Raw genomic sequence first — 18523 nt, 5'->3', positions numbered from 1 at the left:
TAATAGAGTAAAAACAGGAGGATTTTTTTTTTATTAATAGCTTTCTTCTATCCTCTTGATATAAATTTGTATTTGAAATTCTTAAAAAAAATGCAAACCAAACATAAACCCCAAACCAAACACCAGTGTAACAAAACACACATATTCGCCCTTCGGATTCATGTTCGCTGGAAGAATAACTACTGCCTAGGTTTAATGGGAGGGTGTTAAGTGAAGTACATTATAGTTCACAGAGTGAGCACAGGTTTTGTATAGGATGGTATGTAAGTATATGAAACAATGTTTTTGATTCCTAGTCTGGTCTGCAGTGGTGAAAAGCGTCGACGTGAGCAGGAAAGCAAATACATTGAAGAACTGGCTGAGCTGATATCTGCTAATCTGAGTGACATTGACAATTTCAATGTCAAACCAGACAAATGTGCTATTTTAAAAGAAACCGTGAGACAGATTCGACAAATAAAAGAGCAAGGTACAGTTCCCTGCTAAGTCAAAATGAATAGTTTAATTTCATTGTGATTCTTTTTTTGAAGCAATAGTTACCTGGGAAATTGAGTAGTGGTTTTCACAATACCGTGTAACTGAGCAGGTCTTTGGGCTTTGTCTTGATTCAAACCTTAAATGCACCCTAAGTAATTTTCTGTTTAAAAGTAAACAGGTATTTATCAACACTTTTTATTGGGAATCAAGATTTTAAAACTTTGTATGATCTTTCTTACCAGTTTTGTACCACAGGCAAAGTCAAAAAAAGGAGATGGTACTCTACCATCAGCTTGTACAATACACCGAATACTCATCGGTGTGCAGAATACATGCTGTTGCCTTTCAGCTCTAGGAAATTCATCCTTTTCTTATGAGCAAGCCTCCAATCACAGATAGTGATTTTTAATGCTATTTTAGTGTGATTGAATGTACTCAGAATACAGCCAAGTCAACAAAGGAGAAAGAAACAATGCATCATATCTTGGTAATTTCTGTCAGATAGGGTAAACCTAAGTGATGTAATACTTTTTTTTTAACAAACAGGTGGGTGCAAACCCCATGTTTCAAAATACAGAGTGAGAGGTATATATAATTTCTTTTTTAAAACACCACCCCGCCCCCATCTCCTCCTCTCAATGACTAGCCTCCCAAGCTTATGTGTGTCATTTGGTCAGTAAAGCATTAGAAAACCGGAATATGCTGTGGTGTATATCTTACCTGTTGTGGTAAATTGCCACATCTTATGAAGACATGCTAGAACTACTTTTAAGAATCATCTTCTGCTTTTAGTGATTTTTGTAGTGCCATCCAGTGTGTTCTAATGTTTAATGTTGGAGTTGAGATGATGCACTCCTCTTGTGGTCTGCTTAACCAGCCAGCAAGTACCACAAAATAAAGTTTACAATTTTTTTTTCTGTTATTCTGCTGCATGGCATGGATTCCCATACCACCTTCCTGTGCAATCAATTAATTTAGGATATTTTGATTTTAAAATACAGTTTTATTATACGCATGCCCACACACACACACGTGCATATATACACATACAGACACAAGACTGTTAACATGAATCAAGGCCTTTTTGTAGAACAGTGGTGATGGCATCTGAAGACTGTGACCAGTGATAATGAGATGATCAAAATAAAAGCACGACAAAGAGATATATATTATGAGTGTGTTTAATGGCTATTGAAAGACTCCTCAGACGGTATCTGAAAAACAAGAAATGTTCACAAAGCAAGTTCATCTTGTCAACTTCAACTGCCAAGTCAATTTATGTGAGCGAAGAGTTTGGCATTATGCGGCCATTACATTTTTCTAGTCTTAGCAACTAACAGTATGTGAGCCTTCCTCTCTCAGTTGTGCTTCTTATTGCCTTTATTCACAAGCTTCCTAGAATCTGGCTTGTTATATTAAAATGTGGTCTTCACGTGAAATGTCACTTTCAGGAAATGTATCTTTTGGCTTTCAGGAAAAGCAGTTTCTAATGATGATGATGTTCAGAAAGCTGATGTATCTTCCACGGGTCAAGGAGTTATTGACAAGGATTCATTGGGACCTCTTTTATTACAGGCAAGTACAAATTAGGCCCTAGTAAATTCCTGTGGAACAAAATACTTAAGGCAGGTGAAAATATTACAATAAAGTATGCAATCCTATAGTAATAAAACAGCATGCAAGAACCATGCAGAAGTATGTTTGAAAGGGTCAGGAATAAAATCTATCATGTGTCCTTCATTTTGCTGAAATTCTCCGTAGAAGGAAATAGAATAGCCTTTGACTTTTTCTAATACTCCTATGCTTTATTTACTCCAGCAGTCATTAGCAAAATTCTACTGAAGCAATGCTTATTCGTACAAGGAATATTTTATTTCTTATAGGGGGTAGACATTAAATGGAGGAGTAAGGAGAGGTTTGTTATGTGTGTTTGCATTTGTGTTACTGAATTATGAAGCATTTTGAATGGATGTTGCCATCAAGCAAAGTAACCCTAGAATAATAGTAAACAAAGGTACATAGCAGATAGCCTTTCTTTATGCCTAGAAGACCAATCTGATATTTACAAGTTAATTAAAGCATTTTTGAAGCCTAATTTTGTAACATAGATATTGAATTTTTCTTTCAATTAAGAATATACAGTATTTGGCTAGATCCTACTATCTCATCACTTGCTAGTGGAAATGTATTCATATTCATGACATACTACTTGTTTCTATTGAACTTCTTGTTTCAATTTGCTAGCTATTGAATTAATGTTACAAATTCATGATCTAGTGTTCGTATAGATTAAGAATGAAACAAGAAGGCTGGTTATCAGTGTGAAAGCTGAATGGAATATCAAATGAACATATTAGTTATTATTATTATTTAAATAATTCTCTACCAGGCACACTTTTCCTCAAAGAAGAATTTAAAACTTCATCTCTATCCTTGAAAATAAATTAATGTATTGTGACTTGACATTTATCACCCACACAGTTCTCAAACTAAATTCTGTTCAAAATTAGTCAGTATGTGTTATATTATATGTTGTTGTGTTAATATTTAGGCATTGGACGGCTTCCTCTTTGTTGTAAATCGAGATGGGAACATAGTATTTGTATCAGAAAATGTCACACAGTATCTGCAGTATAAACAAGAAGATTTGGTTAATACAAGTGTCTATGGTATCTTGCATGAAGAGGACCGGAAGGACTTTCTTAAAAACTTACCTAAATCTTCAGGTAGTAAAAGTTGATTTACTACACTTACTAGGCTATTTGAAAGCAATCAGAAAAGAAAAAAAAGAGACCTTGTAATGGATAACCTTTCAAAAGAGATTGCTTCTATAAAGAATTTTTGTCTACAAAAATATCTTGATAAATATTACTGTGTTTTTACAACAGCACACCATCAGAAATAAATGTGCTGGAAATTCACACTTTACTTTAGCCTTTGCAATTTGTTTACCTGTAACTTTCAAACAGCGACGCTAAGGAACACCTTTCCTAATACCACAAGGCTAGCTGAAGGAACTGCTTGTTTTTAAAATATATGAATGACTTTCCAGCACTTCTTCAAGTGACTGAAAGTGTCATGCAAAAGAAAGAGTGTTTTTTACTTGGTTCTCAATACTCCTATTTTATGCTGAGCTTATATTGATGGTATATTGAGAAGGCATCTTAAAATAGTCTTTATTATCTGTAATCTAGGAACAGGGTATCTAAATTAAGAAGAATCAGTTATTAATTGATTGTATCTGAAAATCTATATGAATTCTCACTGTGTTCTTTTAAGTTAATGGAGTTGCTTGGACTAATGAAACACCTCGACAGAAGAGCCATACATTCAATTGCCGGATGATGGTGAAAAGCTCTCATGATCTCTTGGAAGATGTAGATGGCTACCAGGATATACGTCAAAGATATGAAACTATGCAGTGCTTTGCTTTATCGCAGCCAAGAGCTATGATGGAAGAGGGGGAAGGTAGGAATTTTTGTGGAATTATCCTGCATAGAAATTTCTGGGAAAAGCTCTTTGGTGTTTTGCAATCCATTTCTAAGAACACAGCAACTTTAATCCTTACTGTCTGTACTTCCACTGTAACAACGAAAGACGCTTCAGCTATTTCATTAGATTCTTCAGTAGAGTAAAACAGGAGAAGATGAAAGAAGAAACATTCTTTTTTAAATACAGATTTGCAGTCCTGCATGATTTGTGTGGCGCGCCGTATCGCAACTGCAGAAAGGGCATTTCCAACAAATCCAGAGAGCTTTGTTACAAGACATGATCTTTCAGGTAGGAAGCATACCCAGGAGGAAGGTATGAAGGAGTCTTCTTTGTCCACATGCTCTTGTTTTAAATAAATGGAGTATATATTGTGTATCTGTAGTGACTAATGGAATTCATACTGAGAATTCCCAACTGCTTTTTACAGTATACCATTGTTGGCAGTGAGGTGTAATAAAAACTGTGGGAGGCATTTTCTTCTCTATGTTACTGTTTGGTAGCTTGGTAAAAAGCATTACTTGTGTTTTAACTAGCATTTCAAATGGTTGTCATTCTGCTTTCCTTTACGCATAAGAAATATTTTAGGTCATAACTGAAGCGAATGGAAGTCCTTCAGAATGTTTGTATTTTTATACAATACATGAGCTAGTGTTTAAAATGGTTTATGCTGTTTAAATCGAAAGAGTTGTTTAATCTAAATGGGACTTTTTCAGGTGCCAGTTTGTGTTTATGATGTTCATTCTGTGTAATTGGTCAGTATTTTTTAAAATTTTACTCTGTGCATCCCTTAGGTGCCTGTAACCAGAGACTAAAGTTACTGTTTTCTAAAGCTCTGACATTGACCTGTGGGTGATTAACTTCCTCTTACTCAATTATATAAATCCCTTTGAATAGTGATGCTTCAACAAGCAGCATCATATTCTCATATGGCAGATAATTCATAAATGTAACTTCTGCATGCTCAGAATTCGGTGATTAAAAGGGTGGTGTTGGAGCCTTATGAAATGTACCATATTTATACAAAAAGAATTGTCATAGTCATAAAGAGTTTAACTTGTGAATTTTTTTTCATGTTAGGCAAACTTGTCAACATTGATACAAACTCATTACGATCTTCTATGAGACCTGGCTTTGAAGATACAATTCGTCGGTGTATCCAGAGATTCTTATGCCATAATGATGGGCAGTCGTGGTCAAATAAACGCCACTATCATGAAGGTAAAAATCAGTTTACAATGTTTGGGTCATATTGCATCTTCTAGGGGCTGCATTTTTTTCTGAAAAACAAAAATGCTAAATTCTGCCTATGTTCCTTTTTTTCATGTTTTTTGTTAATTACCATGATTCATTTACAAACTGAAGGAGGATGATCTCTTGAGAACGAGGAATTCTGCTGGAAGTTGTTTTGTTTTTCAGCATGTTTGTTTTGGAAATTTTCATGGAAAATGTCAGATACATGATCTGGGGACCTCAAGGAAGCTGTTTTTCCATAGATGGATACAGCAATTACAAGAGACAGTTATATTTCTGTGGTGATATGTCATCTTTAATTATCATTAGCTTGTTATTTTTGGTTAATGTTAGTTTGACTTTGTTTTAATTCACCCTTTCCTTTGTTAAAGGACCACTCTGAAAGTGGTAACGGTTGTGTTGATGCCTTTTCCTTATTTTATTTATTCATTTATTTATTTTTAAAGTTTTATGGCTTTTTGGGGTTTTTTTAATCTTTAGCAAATGAAGGGCATTGTGTCAAAAATATCTTATGATTCATATTAATAATTCTTGGGATTTTAAATATTAACTGTATTTGTATATTCCCTTTACAGCTTATACACAAGGTCATGCTGAAACCCCATTGTATCGGTTTTCTTTAGCGGATGGTACGATAGTGACAGCACAAACAAAGAGTAAACTGTTTCGAAATCCTGTAACTAATGACCGCCATGGATTTGTCTCTACCCACTTCCTTCAAAGGTGAAATTAGTAGTATCTGTTTATAATTTAAGTGTTACAGTTTTTAAACATGCATCTGACCTTGAAGATAACCTGAGAAAAATAGCATAGTAAAATATTTTACCTGATTAAAACTCAGATGGGGAATAACTTGGGGAACAGAGCTGCATAGCACACAAATAAATGTGTAAACATAGCAGAGTCCCGTTTAACTATGTGGCAGAAGGACAATCGCAGTCAAAAGAGGGGTTTTTTTCTCGGTACCTGCACAAAGCCTGTGCTATGTTTTTATTAGTCTTTTGTGGTAACATTGATGAAACACTGAAAATAGAAATGCTCGGTCACATGCTTTTGCAGACCGATTAAAAATACAGCAAAACCCTCTCAGATACATAATCCATGACTGAAATGTACCTTAAGTAGCATTTCCTATGACCTGTTCTTGTTCTTTGCAAGAATAATTGAAATGTCACTTTGGAGGGAATCTGTCTCCCTCTGGCATTAGAGTGCCTCCAGATGCTGAAAAATTAGTAACTGAGATTTTTCAGGGTTACATATCATTAATGTGCACAGTAGAATGGTGTCAGACATTAACTCAGGAAGGTGGTAAAAAAAGGAGGATCTTTAAATTGGTAAATCTGATTAATAATCTGACCATCGATTAAAGCCTTTTGAGGGCAGTGATCCATTATGTGCTTCTGACTCAAAGCCCCCAAAGGATCAAGCATTTCTGTAATGAATAAATGAGTGTCATGGCTTAGTTCTGCTTTTGTGGAAGCTTGATTCTCACTGCTCTTTTTTGCAAAAAATATTTGGGCAATTATTTAATAATGTATTTGTAGCACATGATTCCAAATAAGGTTTTAATTTATTTTCTTGCATTTATGGGGATGATGTTGAATTTACAGGGAACAAAGCGGATATCAGCCAAATCCTAATTCTGTTGGGCAAAACATCAGAACACCTGTGACTGGAAACACAAATTCTGTTGGTGGTCTTCTGAACATGTCACCTGGTCAAGCCATGCCAATGCAGAACAGGAGCTATGGGATGGGAGATGCGAATGCAGTGGGTCAGCTCACCAGCACACGATATGGAGGCCCTGGGAATATGGGGCCAGTGAACTCTGGACCTGGAGTGCAGTCCTCTGCTTATCAGAATAACAGTTATGGGTTAAATATAAGTAGCCCACCACATGGTAGTTCTGGCTTAACTTCCAGCCAACAGAATATAATGGTATCTCCTAGGAATCGAGGGAGTCCAAAAATAAGTTCACACCAGTATTCTCCAGTTACAGGTATTTTATTTTTGCTATAAACTCCTTTTTTTTTCCAAGCTGTCTTTTCTCACTTTTACCTGAATCCCATCTTTCATCCATTTTAACCGTTCTATATGACTCTATATGTGTTACTTGAATGTAGTATGACTTCATGGTAAATATGTATTTTAAAATTATTAACTCAGTGTGGCAGTCATACATAATCCAAAGGAAGAGTAGATACAGGCAGTACTGTAATCTAATAAGTTTGATCTCTGTCGTATGATACAGGTATGCACTCGCCAATGGGATCTGCCAGCAACACTAGCAACAACACTTTCTCTAGCAGTTCTCTTAGTGCTCTGCAAGCCATTAGTGAGGGTGTTGGAAATTCCCTTTTATCAACACTTTCTTCGCCGGGTCCAAAACTGGATAATTCCCCAAACATTAGCATAACTCAGCAAAGTAAAACAAGTACCCAGGACTCCAAAAGCCCTTCTGGTTTGTATTGTGAACAAAACCAAGTGGAAAGTTCCATGTGCCAGTCAAACAGCAGGGATCTCCTTAGTGAAAAAGATAGTAAAGAGGGTAATCTGGAAGCATCTGAAAGTCAGAGAGGACCATCTGAGAGCAAAGGGCATAAAAAACTCCTTCAGCTACTCACATGCTCCTCAGATGAAAGAGGACATTCTACACCATCAAACTCACCTGTAGACACAAATAGTAAAGAATCTTCTGCCAGCGTTACCAGTCCTTCAGGAGTTTCCTCATCAACATCTGGAGGGGTATCTTCCTCCTCAAACATGCATGGATCGCTCCTGCAAGAGAAGCACAGGATTTTACATAAGTTGTTGCAGAATGGTAATTCTCCAGCAGAGGTGGCCAAGATCACAGCTGAAGCTACTGGTAAAGACACGTATCATGATGCTAGTAACACAGGATGTGGAGAAGGCACTGTCAAACAGGAACAACTGAGCCCAAAGAAGAAAGAAAACAATGCTTTGCTCAGATATCTGCTAGATAAAGATGATGTTAAAGATCCGCTTTCCAAAGAGTTGAAGCCTAAAGTAGAAGGTGTGGATAATAAGATGGGACAATGCACGAGTTCTACAATTCCTACTTCAAGTCAAGAAAAAGAGATGAAAATAAAAATGGAGCCAGCAGAGGAGGTACGTGTAATGTAAAATGATGGCAGTGAGCAAACCAATCTTTTATTATTACATGAATGTAAATATATACATATCATGTATACATTACATGAATGACTAAATATAGAACACTCTACAGTATGCATGTGTAAACACTTCTTTAAAAGTTTTGTGCAAATGATGTCAAACAAAAAACTCAGGTTTAATTGTGAATGAAAAGGCACAAACAAAAAGAATTACAGGATATGTATATAACCAAGTCTGAAGTCCTGGACTAATGTTTTTAAGTTATGGTACAATTAAAGTACTATTTACAAATTATTCCTTAAAATCAGATCTTAGCACATGTTTGGTTTTATGGCTTACTAGGAAATGGGGCTGTAACTGCCTCTGTAATTAGTTGGCAATACAAGAGCAAAACGTAGAACATGATTTCGTTTTGAAAATATAAACAGTACACAAAAATGTGTAATACTTGAAATAGCCATAATTTGGTTTAGTTCATTCATTGGTTTTAGTGGTCTTTTTCTTTCCTTAAATGGGGGAATATGTTCTTCAAATACTTATATTTGTATTCAGCATTCAAATAAATACCTATTAAAATGTATAAATGTATACATAATTTGAATAAATAAATACAAATAAATAAATTCTAGAGCTGGAATTCCAAGAAATGTCATGATACAGAAGACTAGCACCATGGAACAACTATTCTGAAACCAGTAGTACACTAGTTAGGAACAGCTGTTCTTAAAATTACAATCTATATATAACATTTTTGTATTTAAGTCCTAAGATTTGGAGCTTCGAAGTAAACAGTACTGGTCAGTATGACAGAGTTTACTGAAGATATGTCCATTTCTTAGACCTTGAATTTCCCAAATCATTAATAACTGTGTATATAAAAAAAATTATGCACAATTTTTTTATATTAGCTAAGGGGTGACTATAAATGAAACACCTTATAACATTGTTAGAATACCACTTACCGGAAAAGTCACTAACAACTCTGTAATACTACACAACATGTAGTTTCAATACTTGCTGCTGAGATGTAATTAAGGTATTCAGAGAAGCACTTTTTTGTGAAGATAGGGATCCACTATATATAAATTATTTGTCTATTGAAACTGTATCTGATTTGAAAACAAGCTTTTACAGAAAGCTAGGCCTCCAGCTGACCAGAAAAACCTTGTGGGTAATTTTCATATCTTACAGTGTTCACTAGTAGCTTTTTGTGTATGATGGAGACGTTGTTTATCACTTAAGGGTACACATTCTTGGTGTTGTTCACCATCATTAGTGTATATGTCTTTGTAATTTGTGATGATTTAAATGTTTATATTCAGAAATACTTTTCATTTTAGTTATGTGTACCTCCAGTTTCTGCTAATTCTCAGAACTACCCCAGCAAAATACTCTAAAAAAATGTATCTAAATGATATTTGAAGTTCTTTGGAAGTTAAAAGATAGCTCAAGATAGTGTCAGTGAATTAAATCATTTGTCTCCCAGTTATATATTCTAAGATTAGCAAGGAGCTAAGTAAAAAGTGAAGTATAGCCATATGAGAGTAAATAACCTTGGTATTTTACTGCATCATTTTCAGAAGAATGGAGACTTGGAGAATTTGGATGCAATTCTAGGTGATCTTACTAGTTCAGAGTTTTACAATAATGCTATGTCTGCAAATGGAAATAACCTTGGAACAAAGCAAGCATTATTTCAAGGAAATGCCCTACTGGGTAAGGAATTAAATCTACCACTTGGGTTTTAAAGTTAGGGTTTTCTTCTTACCCGATGTTAACATAATGCATTCTCAAACCCTTAGAGAACACTTTCTTCATCTCCTATTTCTTCAAGGGCAAATGTAATGCAAAATGGCTAATTATATATGGCTTTCATAGGCTATTATATACACTATTGGCTGTCTTGAGAGCACTCACCTTCTATATACACGAGTAGCATTCAGTTCCTTGTTTTGTGGTTTATTCTGGGTTCATCTTATATGGGTTCATAGATTTCTCAGAGACAAGTCATCGGGAAAGATGTTTTGTGAATTGTAAATTAAAATTGAGAATTTTTATCCTTTACTGATGACTAAGGATGTAATATGGAATTGGTGACAAGCTTTTAATTTCTTTCTTATTCTATGTGAAAACATCCTGTGGCCAGTAAATTCTAATCGTTACTCCTCCTTGACATCAGAAGGAATTCCCTTCCTTAGCAGGAAGCTGAGTAGGAGGGGAGGATAACCTAGCTAATAGACCAGCATCATGGCAGTTGTTGCTTCCCTTCATGACACTGGTCATCTCTTGATTATATAGGGCAATGGATTGCTGAGATAACCGAAGGAGGTGAAACATGGATAATGAAAAATATAAAACCAGGTACAAGAACACGTAAGGCCACTGACACTATTGGCTGTGAAGCACAGTGACTTGTGGGTTAATTGTCCATGTAGGACACTGTGCTCAGAACACCATGTCTGGATTCCAGCTGTTCCAAACAGAACCATTTGTTTCTACCTCCATGTGAGAGTTAACCAAAGTCTGGACAGTCCACTTAGATATATCAAGAAGTCTGTTTTACTAAGTTCATTACAGAACTGAAATTAAAATGAACTCTCTTTCTGTCTAGGGCCAAAGGGAACGGCCTTGGACTTTTTCTGCAAAAGGTCTTAACTATGTGTTCAAAATGGGAATTTTTGTAGTGAGAACATAAGCAACATAACTATTCCTGGCTTGCTTAAGATCAAGTATATGAGCTCATAAATAGATGAGACTAATTTATTTAAGTCATTAATAGCATATTTTATTTAAAATGTACAGTTGCATGCATCTTTTAATTCTTTAACAGGTGTGAAGAATCCCCAGTCTGTGCAGACTACTCGCCCACCTTTTAACAGAGCCTTGTCTTTAGACAGCCCTGTGGGCTCAGGTGCTTCAGTGAGGAATGTCAATGCGTTCTCCATGTTACAAAAACAAAACCTGATGGGTGGAAGTCCAAGAATGATTGAAAACCAAGAAAATTTTGGAGCAAATCTGGGTTTGTTGGTTGTGTACAAACAGCTCTCATTGTAAAGGAAAAGGCTTTTATGTACAAAAAATTGCAAGATTAAAATACAAATTTCTGTTAGAAGAAATTTTAACATTAATGACTTATAATTTTACCATCATTAACACTTGTGAATTATTATCTTAGCTAAAACTATAAGAACATAGCTGTTTACTGTCTGTGTGTCATTACCAGTACTTAACTTCAAGTAGTTAAATTATTTTTTACTATTTTGATATATAGAAGCAAGAACAGTTCACAGTGGAAGCCGGTCATTATGAACTTTACATACATTTAGACTCATATCGTTTTTGTATGATTTAGAACTTGGCATGGTGAGCTCTAGTTGCTTTTGTAAGACTTCAGTGAATTGCTCTGACATTAGCAGGTGCACTTGGTGAAATAGCAAAAAATTCTAAAACCAAAACATATCATGTACTCCAGGTAATGAATTGTTGTGTTTTCTGCTCTTCATTGTAGCAAGCACTCCCAACAGAAATGTGATGAATCAGCATCAGTCAGGAGACTGGGGTTTGCCAAACTCCAAGGTGAACAGATTGGAATCTGCAAGTTCTGCTTCCATGTTGAGACCAGGACCTGAATTTAGTACAACCCTTCCCAGGCCCCCAGAGGGTGGCTCTATGTCTGGGTTGCCTGTTCGCTCTAACAGCATACCTGGTACTAGGCCAATGCTGCAACAGCAAATGATTCACCACATGAGTAAGTTCTTAACTTCTTATTGTCCTACATAGCACTATCTCATTGGTTTCTTGGTAAGCATTCATCATAAGAATCTTTGCAGTTTTGGTAAAATGCTAGATTTTCGTTGAAAGGCTTTTTGAGGTAGAGACTCTCGTATTGTTCCCTGACTGTGACATTTTATGACTTTTTGGTGGTGGTCTTGTTTTCTTCTGGTGCTGTATGTCTCATATGCAGATAATTTGTTCTGGATCCCGAGATTTGGGGGGAGTAATTTCTGTGTATTTATTTAGTGCAGTACTTCTTTGCTAAATTCCAGGAGCTAAATAGCATCTGTGATTCCATATGTGAAGATACTAGTATTGTGATTAATTTAATTCATCCTACTTGATATAGATGCCTTTTTTTTTTTTTTTCTGTTAACTTCTTGGTAATCAGTATCTTTTGAAATTTTTCTCTCAAGCATTTCAAAATTCTTTTCACATGGAGTAGCCAAATTTCATATAAAACCACGTTGCAATTCTGTTTCTCTTCAAAGTATTCATGTGTGCACGAGAGAAAATAAGCTGTATATCTAAAATATGAACAGTCTTAAAGCCTGTGGGTTTTTCCTGTTCTATATCTTTAACAAAGGTTTAGTCTAGAGCTGAAATTGTCCAGTCTACTATGCCAGTAGCAGTATGCCCCAAACCAGCTTAATTAGACAGCATTCCTTTCTTATCATGGAAAGCTACCAGGACTGTTACCAGTTCTCTTAAACAGACTTACTATTTCAATGCAACAAATGGGTATAAGTTTAAATGTGGAAGAAATTTGTGCAGTCCTGACTGAGTCAGAATTTTTCAGCTTAGCTTCCTAGAAATTATTGTTGCTAGGTGATTCACACAGATACTGGGAAATAATGGAATGACATAAACTCTCCTTTGTATTGCTGTATGTCCCTGGACAGGTAGAGGGAAGAAAGTACTCCCAAAGACCAAAATGTTATGTAGTGTGTGTTTCTTTTGATTTCCACTCTGTATTGGAATTTAAAATGACAAATTTTGATGTCACTATGACAGTGTATATTTGCTGGTACCCAGATATCATTGTCCAGAATTTTTGTTGAGTTTTTTTTTCATGTAAAGTGCTATGTCTATCATGCTCCTATTTAGAGGCTAAAGGAATAGAAATAGCAATTCTGCTGTAACAGCGTAGCAGGTCTAGATCACGGTCTGCCATATTTAAATCTGTTGTCTGTTATACTTGTGAAATTATCTTAATTGTGAGTTTTTGTGTATACACTGTAAAACATGATAATGGAAAGCTCAAGAAGCTGCTTGACAATTTGTGTGATCATCCTAATGTGAACACTAGGAGAGCAAGCGGAGACCTTCGGTTTTTAAAAAATACACAAATGTTTTACCTTGCAGGGCCAAATGAGATAAACATTGACATGGGAGGGAATCCATATGGACAGCCTGGACCTTCTAACCAACCTGGATTGTGGCCTGACAATATGATGTCCATGGAGCAAGCATCACGGGGTTCACAAAGCAGGTAGAATTGGGGAAGGTTTTAAGGTAATTCTGAATACAACTGTTTGCTGTCTGTCAGAAGAATGTAAGACCTGGAAATAAAACTGTGTAGCATACACAGTGGGGATAACAAATTGGAGTCAGAATTCCATTTATGGAGTGTTTCAGACATGTTTCCATTTCTGCTGCTGATCCGACACTGGATATCTTTTAACCCAGCTCCATAAAAGGCATTGTTAACAAAATCTATCAGTCCTTGAGTTGGGAGGCACAGAAAAAAGAGATGGGAAACTCCGAAATCGTATCTCTGTGGCACATGGCAGAAGCTAGGAGAAAACAGAATTTATGTATGTTCATGGATGCATGGAAGGTGACTGGACATTTTAGGACATAAATTTGGGACTTAAGTTGTTAAGTCTTACTTCAGTCATCTGGGTGATGATAGTACTTAATCATACCCAGCTCAATATACTATATAAAACTGTGGTTTTTATTGTAATGGTTGTAATGAATTTCTTCACTGAAAGAGTGGTCAGGCATTGGAATGGGCTGCCCAGGCAGGTGGTGGAGACACCATTCCTAAAGTGTTCAAGAAACGACTATATGTTGCACTTAGTGCTATAGTGTAGTTGGCAAGGTGGTATTCAGTCAAAGGCTGGTCTCAGTGTTCTTGGAGGTCTTTTCTAACCTTATAGATTCTATGATTTTAATCTTTTTTTTATTTATAGACAATTAGTTAGAAGCTCTTTGGATGATCTCTTATGTTCGGCACCAAATATGGAAGGTCAGAATGATGAAAGGGCGCTTCTGGATCAGCTGCACACACTACTGAGTAATACAGATGTCACAGGTCTGGAAGAAATTGACAGAGCATTAGGAATTCCTGATCTTGTAAACCAAGTAAGTAAACAGATATTTTAGCCATTTATTTTCCAAAGACCAATATTGTTTTGTTACTTGAAAAGAAAGTGAAGAGGGCCTCCTCATTTAGTTCATCTCCTCACATCCTCATCTTCATTTTCATACAGTTGCTTTTGGAAACCTCTACATTGACTAGTGATTTTCAATGGAGAAGCTCAGTATGGATTAAATTTCTTGTGCATTACAAGAAATATAAAATGGCATATTCTTACAGAAGTTTATTATATCATGCCTTGGTATATAAAGGTGGGGTTTTGGGTGTAATTCATTATAAATCTATAAGCTGAGAATTGTGTTGGGTTTCTTTAGTAGCCTGTTGTCAGCTGAGCTTAGGTTGTGAATTATTTGACTGGCAGTGATGTGTATCTCCTTCGGTTGCAGCTCGAATTTGCATGGCTAGCAAATATGAAAAAGAATTTCTGTGAGTAATTTGGAACTTGCTAAGAACCACAAAATGACACTATCATTTGTACAAATAGCATCATAAAATGCAGAGGGGCTTGAATAGTGACACTGGTCTGCCTGTGTATGCAGTGTGCAGCAAAATTGATTTTAAAAAGAATTATTATTAATCACTTTTACTATTTCATTAGTCTGGAGACAGAACTAACAGTAGCTGTCCATGTTATGTTCTATCCAAAAAATTGCTGACTGGTGTATTATGCTGTGTTAATTTTATTGCTTCTTTAGGAGTTCTATATATACTGCTAGTGAAAGCACTTTTGTATCTGTTGAAGGGACAAACTTTGGAACCCAAACAAGATTCATTTCAAGGTCAGGAATCTTCAGTTATGATTGACCAGAAGCCTTTGTTATATGGTCAACCCTACCAAGGGCAAGGGACAGCAATGCCAGGAAGTTTCAGTAATGTCCAGGGACAACAGCCGTCTTTTAATTCAGTGATGAATCAGATGAGCCAACCGAGCAATTTTCCTATGCAAAGTATGCATCCCCGAGGAAATGTGATGAGACCTCGAACCAACACACCAAAGCAGCTACGCATGCAGCTCCAGCAGAGGCTCCAGGGACAGCAGGTAATTTTTTGCTCCTACATTTACATTTCCTCCATGTTTCAGAATTGAATCACTTGCACACGGAATTGTGTTGCTTCACATATATAACAATGGAGATCACAACAGGTGATTGAGAGGGTGGATCTTTCATTTCGACAGTGCTTCTCATTGAATGCCTGATGGCTGTAGGAGTGGAAGAACATTTATTAAGACAAGTGTTTCTCCTTTATCAGCTACAGGTTAGATTGGTTCCTGCAGCACACAAAACGATTGCTAGTTAAAACAGTGCTTTTGTACAATGTAACTCTTTATCCATTTTAAGATTAGTATGTTCTCGGAACCTCACAGATAGCATTAAATGAGAGCTGTATTTCTTCTGTAAATCAGGTGTTACTTCTTTCTTGCTGTATTTTCTAACTAATCATTTGGGTTTATCGATATATGGGTTTGCTTTCCATTTCATGATTTGATGTGACTTTAGGTACTTTCTTTGGATGAAAGGTGAGAGAACAGATACAGCCACATAGATCTTAACACTAGGTTGAAGAAGCTGCTTAAAAAATTGGTGCATGATTTCAGCATTGAATTCCTCACGTGAAAATGCAGGCTTGGTATTAAATACAGCGTACAAATAAAACTTGGAAAACTGAACTACTGCTGTATGACATGGTGTGTGAACAGAATACATGCAGGTAACACCAAGACAACAACAACACAGAGCTGAAGTGCAAAGAGTAGGTTTATTCCATCATCTTGGATTCCAAAAACACAGATACACATAAACTGCTAAGCTCATTTTAGCAGGGGCAAAAAGCACCCAGGCTTGAGCCCTGCATTACATATCAAAAGGGCCTGGAGCATGCACAGTCCTTTGCCAGGCTGTAGTTTTACATCTCCAAACCCTCTTATCTCCCTTCCCCCACCTTTACAAAGAGGCCCAAGTCTATGGGAAAGGCTTTTAAAAGTCTTTACAACGTCCTGCTATCTTTTGTGAGAAAATTCCATTTCTTTTCCTTAGACAGACAACATCTCAGAGTAAACATTAGCGTGAATTTTCTCAGCCAGAGTATTTTCTAACATCCCCCAAATGCATCATTGGTCTTTGAGAGAAAATGATTCTAAAAACAGCTTTTCTCTCTCCTCGACAATCTTCCATTTTTCAACCCTTTCCTCTCCACACGTGGAATGGCAATGTTAGGAAATACTGTGTTCTCTCTCGGTTTTCTGTGACACAACTGTTTGAAACAGATAGTCTGCTCTTTATTCTTGAAGAATGCTAATTTCAAGGGAAATAAAAAACCAAGGACAGTTAATGCTGCACTGTTTGAAGGAGGGGGGGGTGGGGTGGGGTTTGTGTGTGTTTGAGCTGCTTAAACAAATAGTTTGGTTCTTCAGGTACATTAGACAAGGCAAAAATTAGCCATTGCACTTTATGGATTCAAGAGGTCTGTAAAGAGTGGTTTTGCAGGAGTTGCCATTACTTGGTTCAGATGCTGTTATTTTCAAGCTAATAGTGCTAAAATGTCTTTTTCCAAGTTCATGAATCAGACCCGTCAAACGCTTGAAATAAAAATGGAAAATCCAGTAAGTGGTACTAACTCAGTGATGAGACCAGTTATGCAGCCACAGGTGGGATCCCAGGTAAATAATTATTACAGTAGCCATCTATTTAGAATTCCAACCTTCTTTCATCGTTTTATAGCATTCCTCCTTGGTTTTGTTCCTCTGCATAATTTAAAAAAAAGGGGGTTTTTTTACCTCCCTTATTCCTGAGATTGCAGGGGGATTTGTTCATTAGGTTATACTGTCAATTCAGTATGCCAATAGTTTTTCCATGTAAAATATCATTATCATTTGTTTAGCATTAATGACAATTTAATGAAAACTTTTGTCTCAATATTTTGATGATTTCTTTTGTACTGGCTGGGGTTTTTCCTTAACTTGCTGGGTCTTAGAAATTAGTTTGACTGTGACATGATTTTATTTGTAAAAACATCTTCTAATATGATTTTTCTTCTCTTTGGGGGATAGCAAGGTTTTCTTAATGCTCAAATGGTGGCTCAGCGTAACAGGGAGCTAATAAGTCACCATTTTAGACAACAGAGGATGGCAATGATGATGCAGCAGCAACAGCAACCTCAGGCCTTCAGTCCACCACCAAATGTGACTGCCTCAGGAAGCATGGATAGTGCTTTGACAGGCCCTCCAATGGCTCAAGTTCCTTCACAGCAATTCCCCTATCCACCTAATTATGGTACTAGTACTAACATGGTTGGTTTCTTTTTTATTTGTCTGGTTTTCTTTTCCATTTTTTAATTAATCCAAACTACCTAAATACCAGTCATTCTGAGAAATTGAAAATACTGCTGCAAAAAAGGATGACTTTTCCCCTTCCAATCACTGCAAGAAGATAAACTAGAAGTACTAGGTGATGCTAACTGAAGTATGTTGTATCTGTCTCCTTTGTTTTATTTTAAGGAATAAGCCAACAACCTGATCCTGCATTTAGTAGAGTATCAAGCCCTCCCAATCCAATGATATCATCAAGAATTGGACCCTCCCAGAACCCTATGTTGCAGCATCCTCAGTCAGCAACAATGTACCAGTCCTCAGAGATGAAGGGCTGGCCCTCAGGAAGCATGCCCAGAAACAGGTGAACTTCACAATTACAACCTGTTTCTCAAAAAGTCTTTCATTTTGCTGGAAGTAGAAACTATGTTAAATAGCATGTAGTAGGAAAAGGATTTACAAGAGGAAAAAATAACCACCTCTCTAGTGTCTGTATTGTCCTTCATCCTGCTCTGGTTTGGGAAATAGAGTGATTAAGTGTATTTTATGCTTAGCTCCAATGATTCATACTGGACCTCTACAATCTTTGTAACCAGATGGAACATTCAGTCTTTAAATATTGAAAAAATAACTTGGAGGAGGGGGTGGGGAAATACAAAAGTTCACATAGTATTACAGTGGATGATACAGCCCTAATACTA

The 18523-nt window shown here is 36.4% G+C and overlaps 1 protein-coding gene across 13 annotated transcripts in view; it reads left to right on the top strand.

Annotated features, from left to right (window-relative positions):
* Positions 1 to 18523, top strand: part of NCOA3 (nuclear receptor coactivator 3) — a 70148-nt gene that overhangs the window by 41212 nt on the left and 10413 nt on the right. For 10 of the 13 annotated variants that reach the window (XR_014226909.1, XM_082292840.1, XM_082292838.1 and 7 more), the window contains 18 exons: positions 297 to 469; positions 1952 to 2052; positions 3029 to 3203; positions 3757 to 3945; positions 4156 to 4257; positions 5047 to 5187; positions 5796 to 5943; positions 6831 to 7219; positions 7472 to 8349; positions 9936 to 10071; positions 11186 to 11374; positions 11864 to 12103; positions 13495 to 13621; positions 14328 to 14499; positions 15258 to 15554; positions 17070 to 17174; positions 17565 to 17787; positions 18012 to 18186. Coding sequence is in view for 12 of the 13 variants with exons in the window: in XM_082292840.1 (XP_082148966.1) it covers positions 297 to 469; positions 1952 to 2052; positions 3029 to 3203; positions 3757 to 3945; positions 4156 to 4257; positions 5047 to 5187; positions 5796 to 5943; positions 6831 to 7219; positions 7472 to 8349; positions 9936 to 10071; positions 11186 to 11374; positions 11864 to 12103; positions 13495 to 13621; positions 14328 to 14499; positions 15258 to 15554; positions 17070 to 17174; positions 17565 to 17787; positions 18012 to 18186 (3960 nt within the window). In the remaining variant the exon portion in view is untranslated. The remainder of the gene's footprint in view (positions 1 to 296; positions 470 to 1951; positions 2053 to 3028; positions 3204 to 3756; positions 3946 to 4155; positions 4258 to 5046; positions 5188 to 5795; positions 5944 to 6830; positions 7220 to 7471; positions 8350 to 9935; positions 10072 to 11185; positions 11375 to 11863; positions 12104 to 13494; positions 13622 to 14327; positions 14500 to 15257; positions 15555 to 17069; positions 17175 to 17564; positions 17788 to 18011; positions 18187 to 18523) is intronic. The other 3 variants (XM_082292834.1, XM_082292835.1, XM_082292842.1) reach the window with 2 other exon arrangements.

This window comes from Coloeus monedula (genome assembly GCF_965178545.1).
Source record: "Coloeus monedula genome assembly, chromosome: 17".
NCBI lineage: Eukaryota > Metazoa > Chordata > Aves > Passeriformes > Corvidae > Coloeus > Coloeus monedula.
This window is presented reverse-complemented; position numbering and strand designations above follow the sequence as displayed.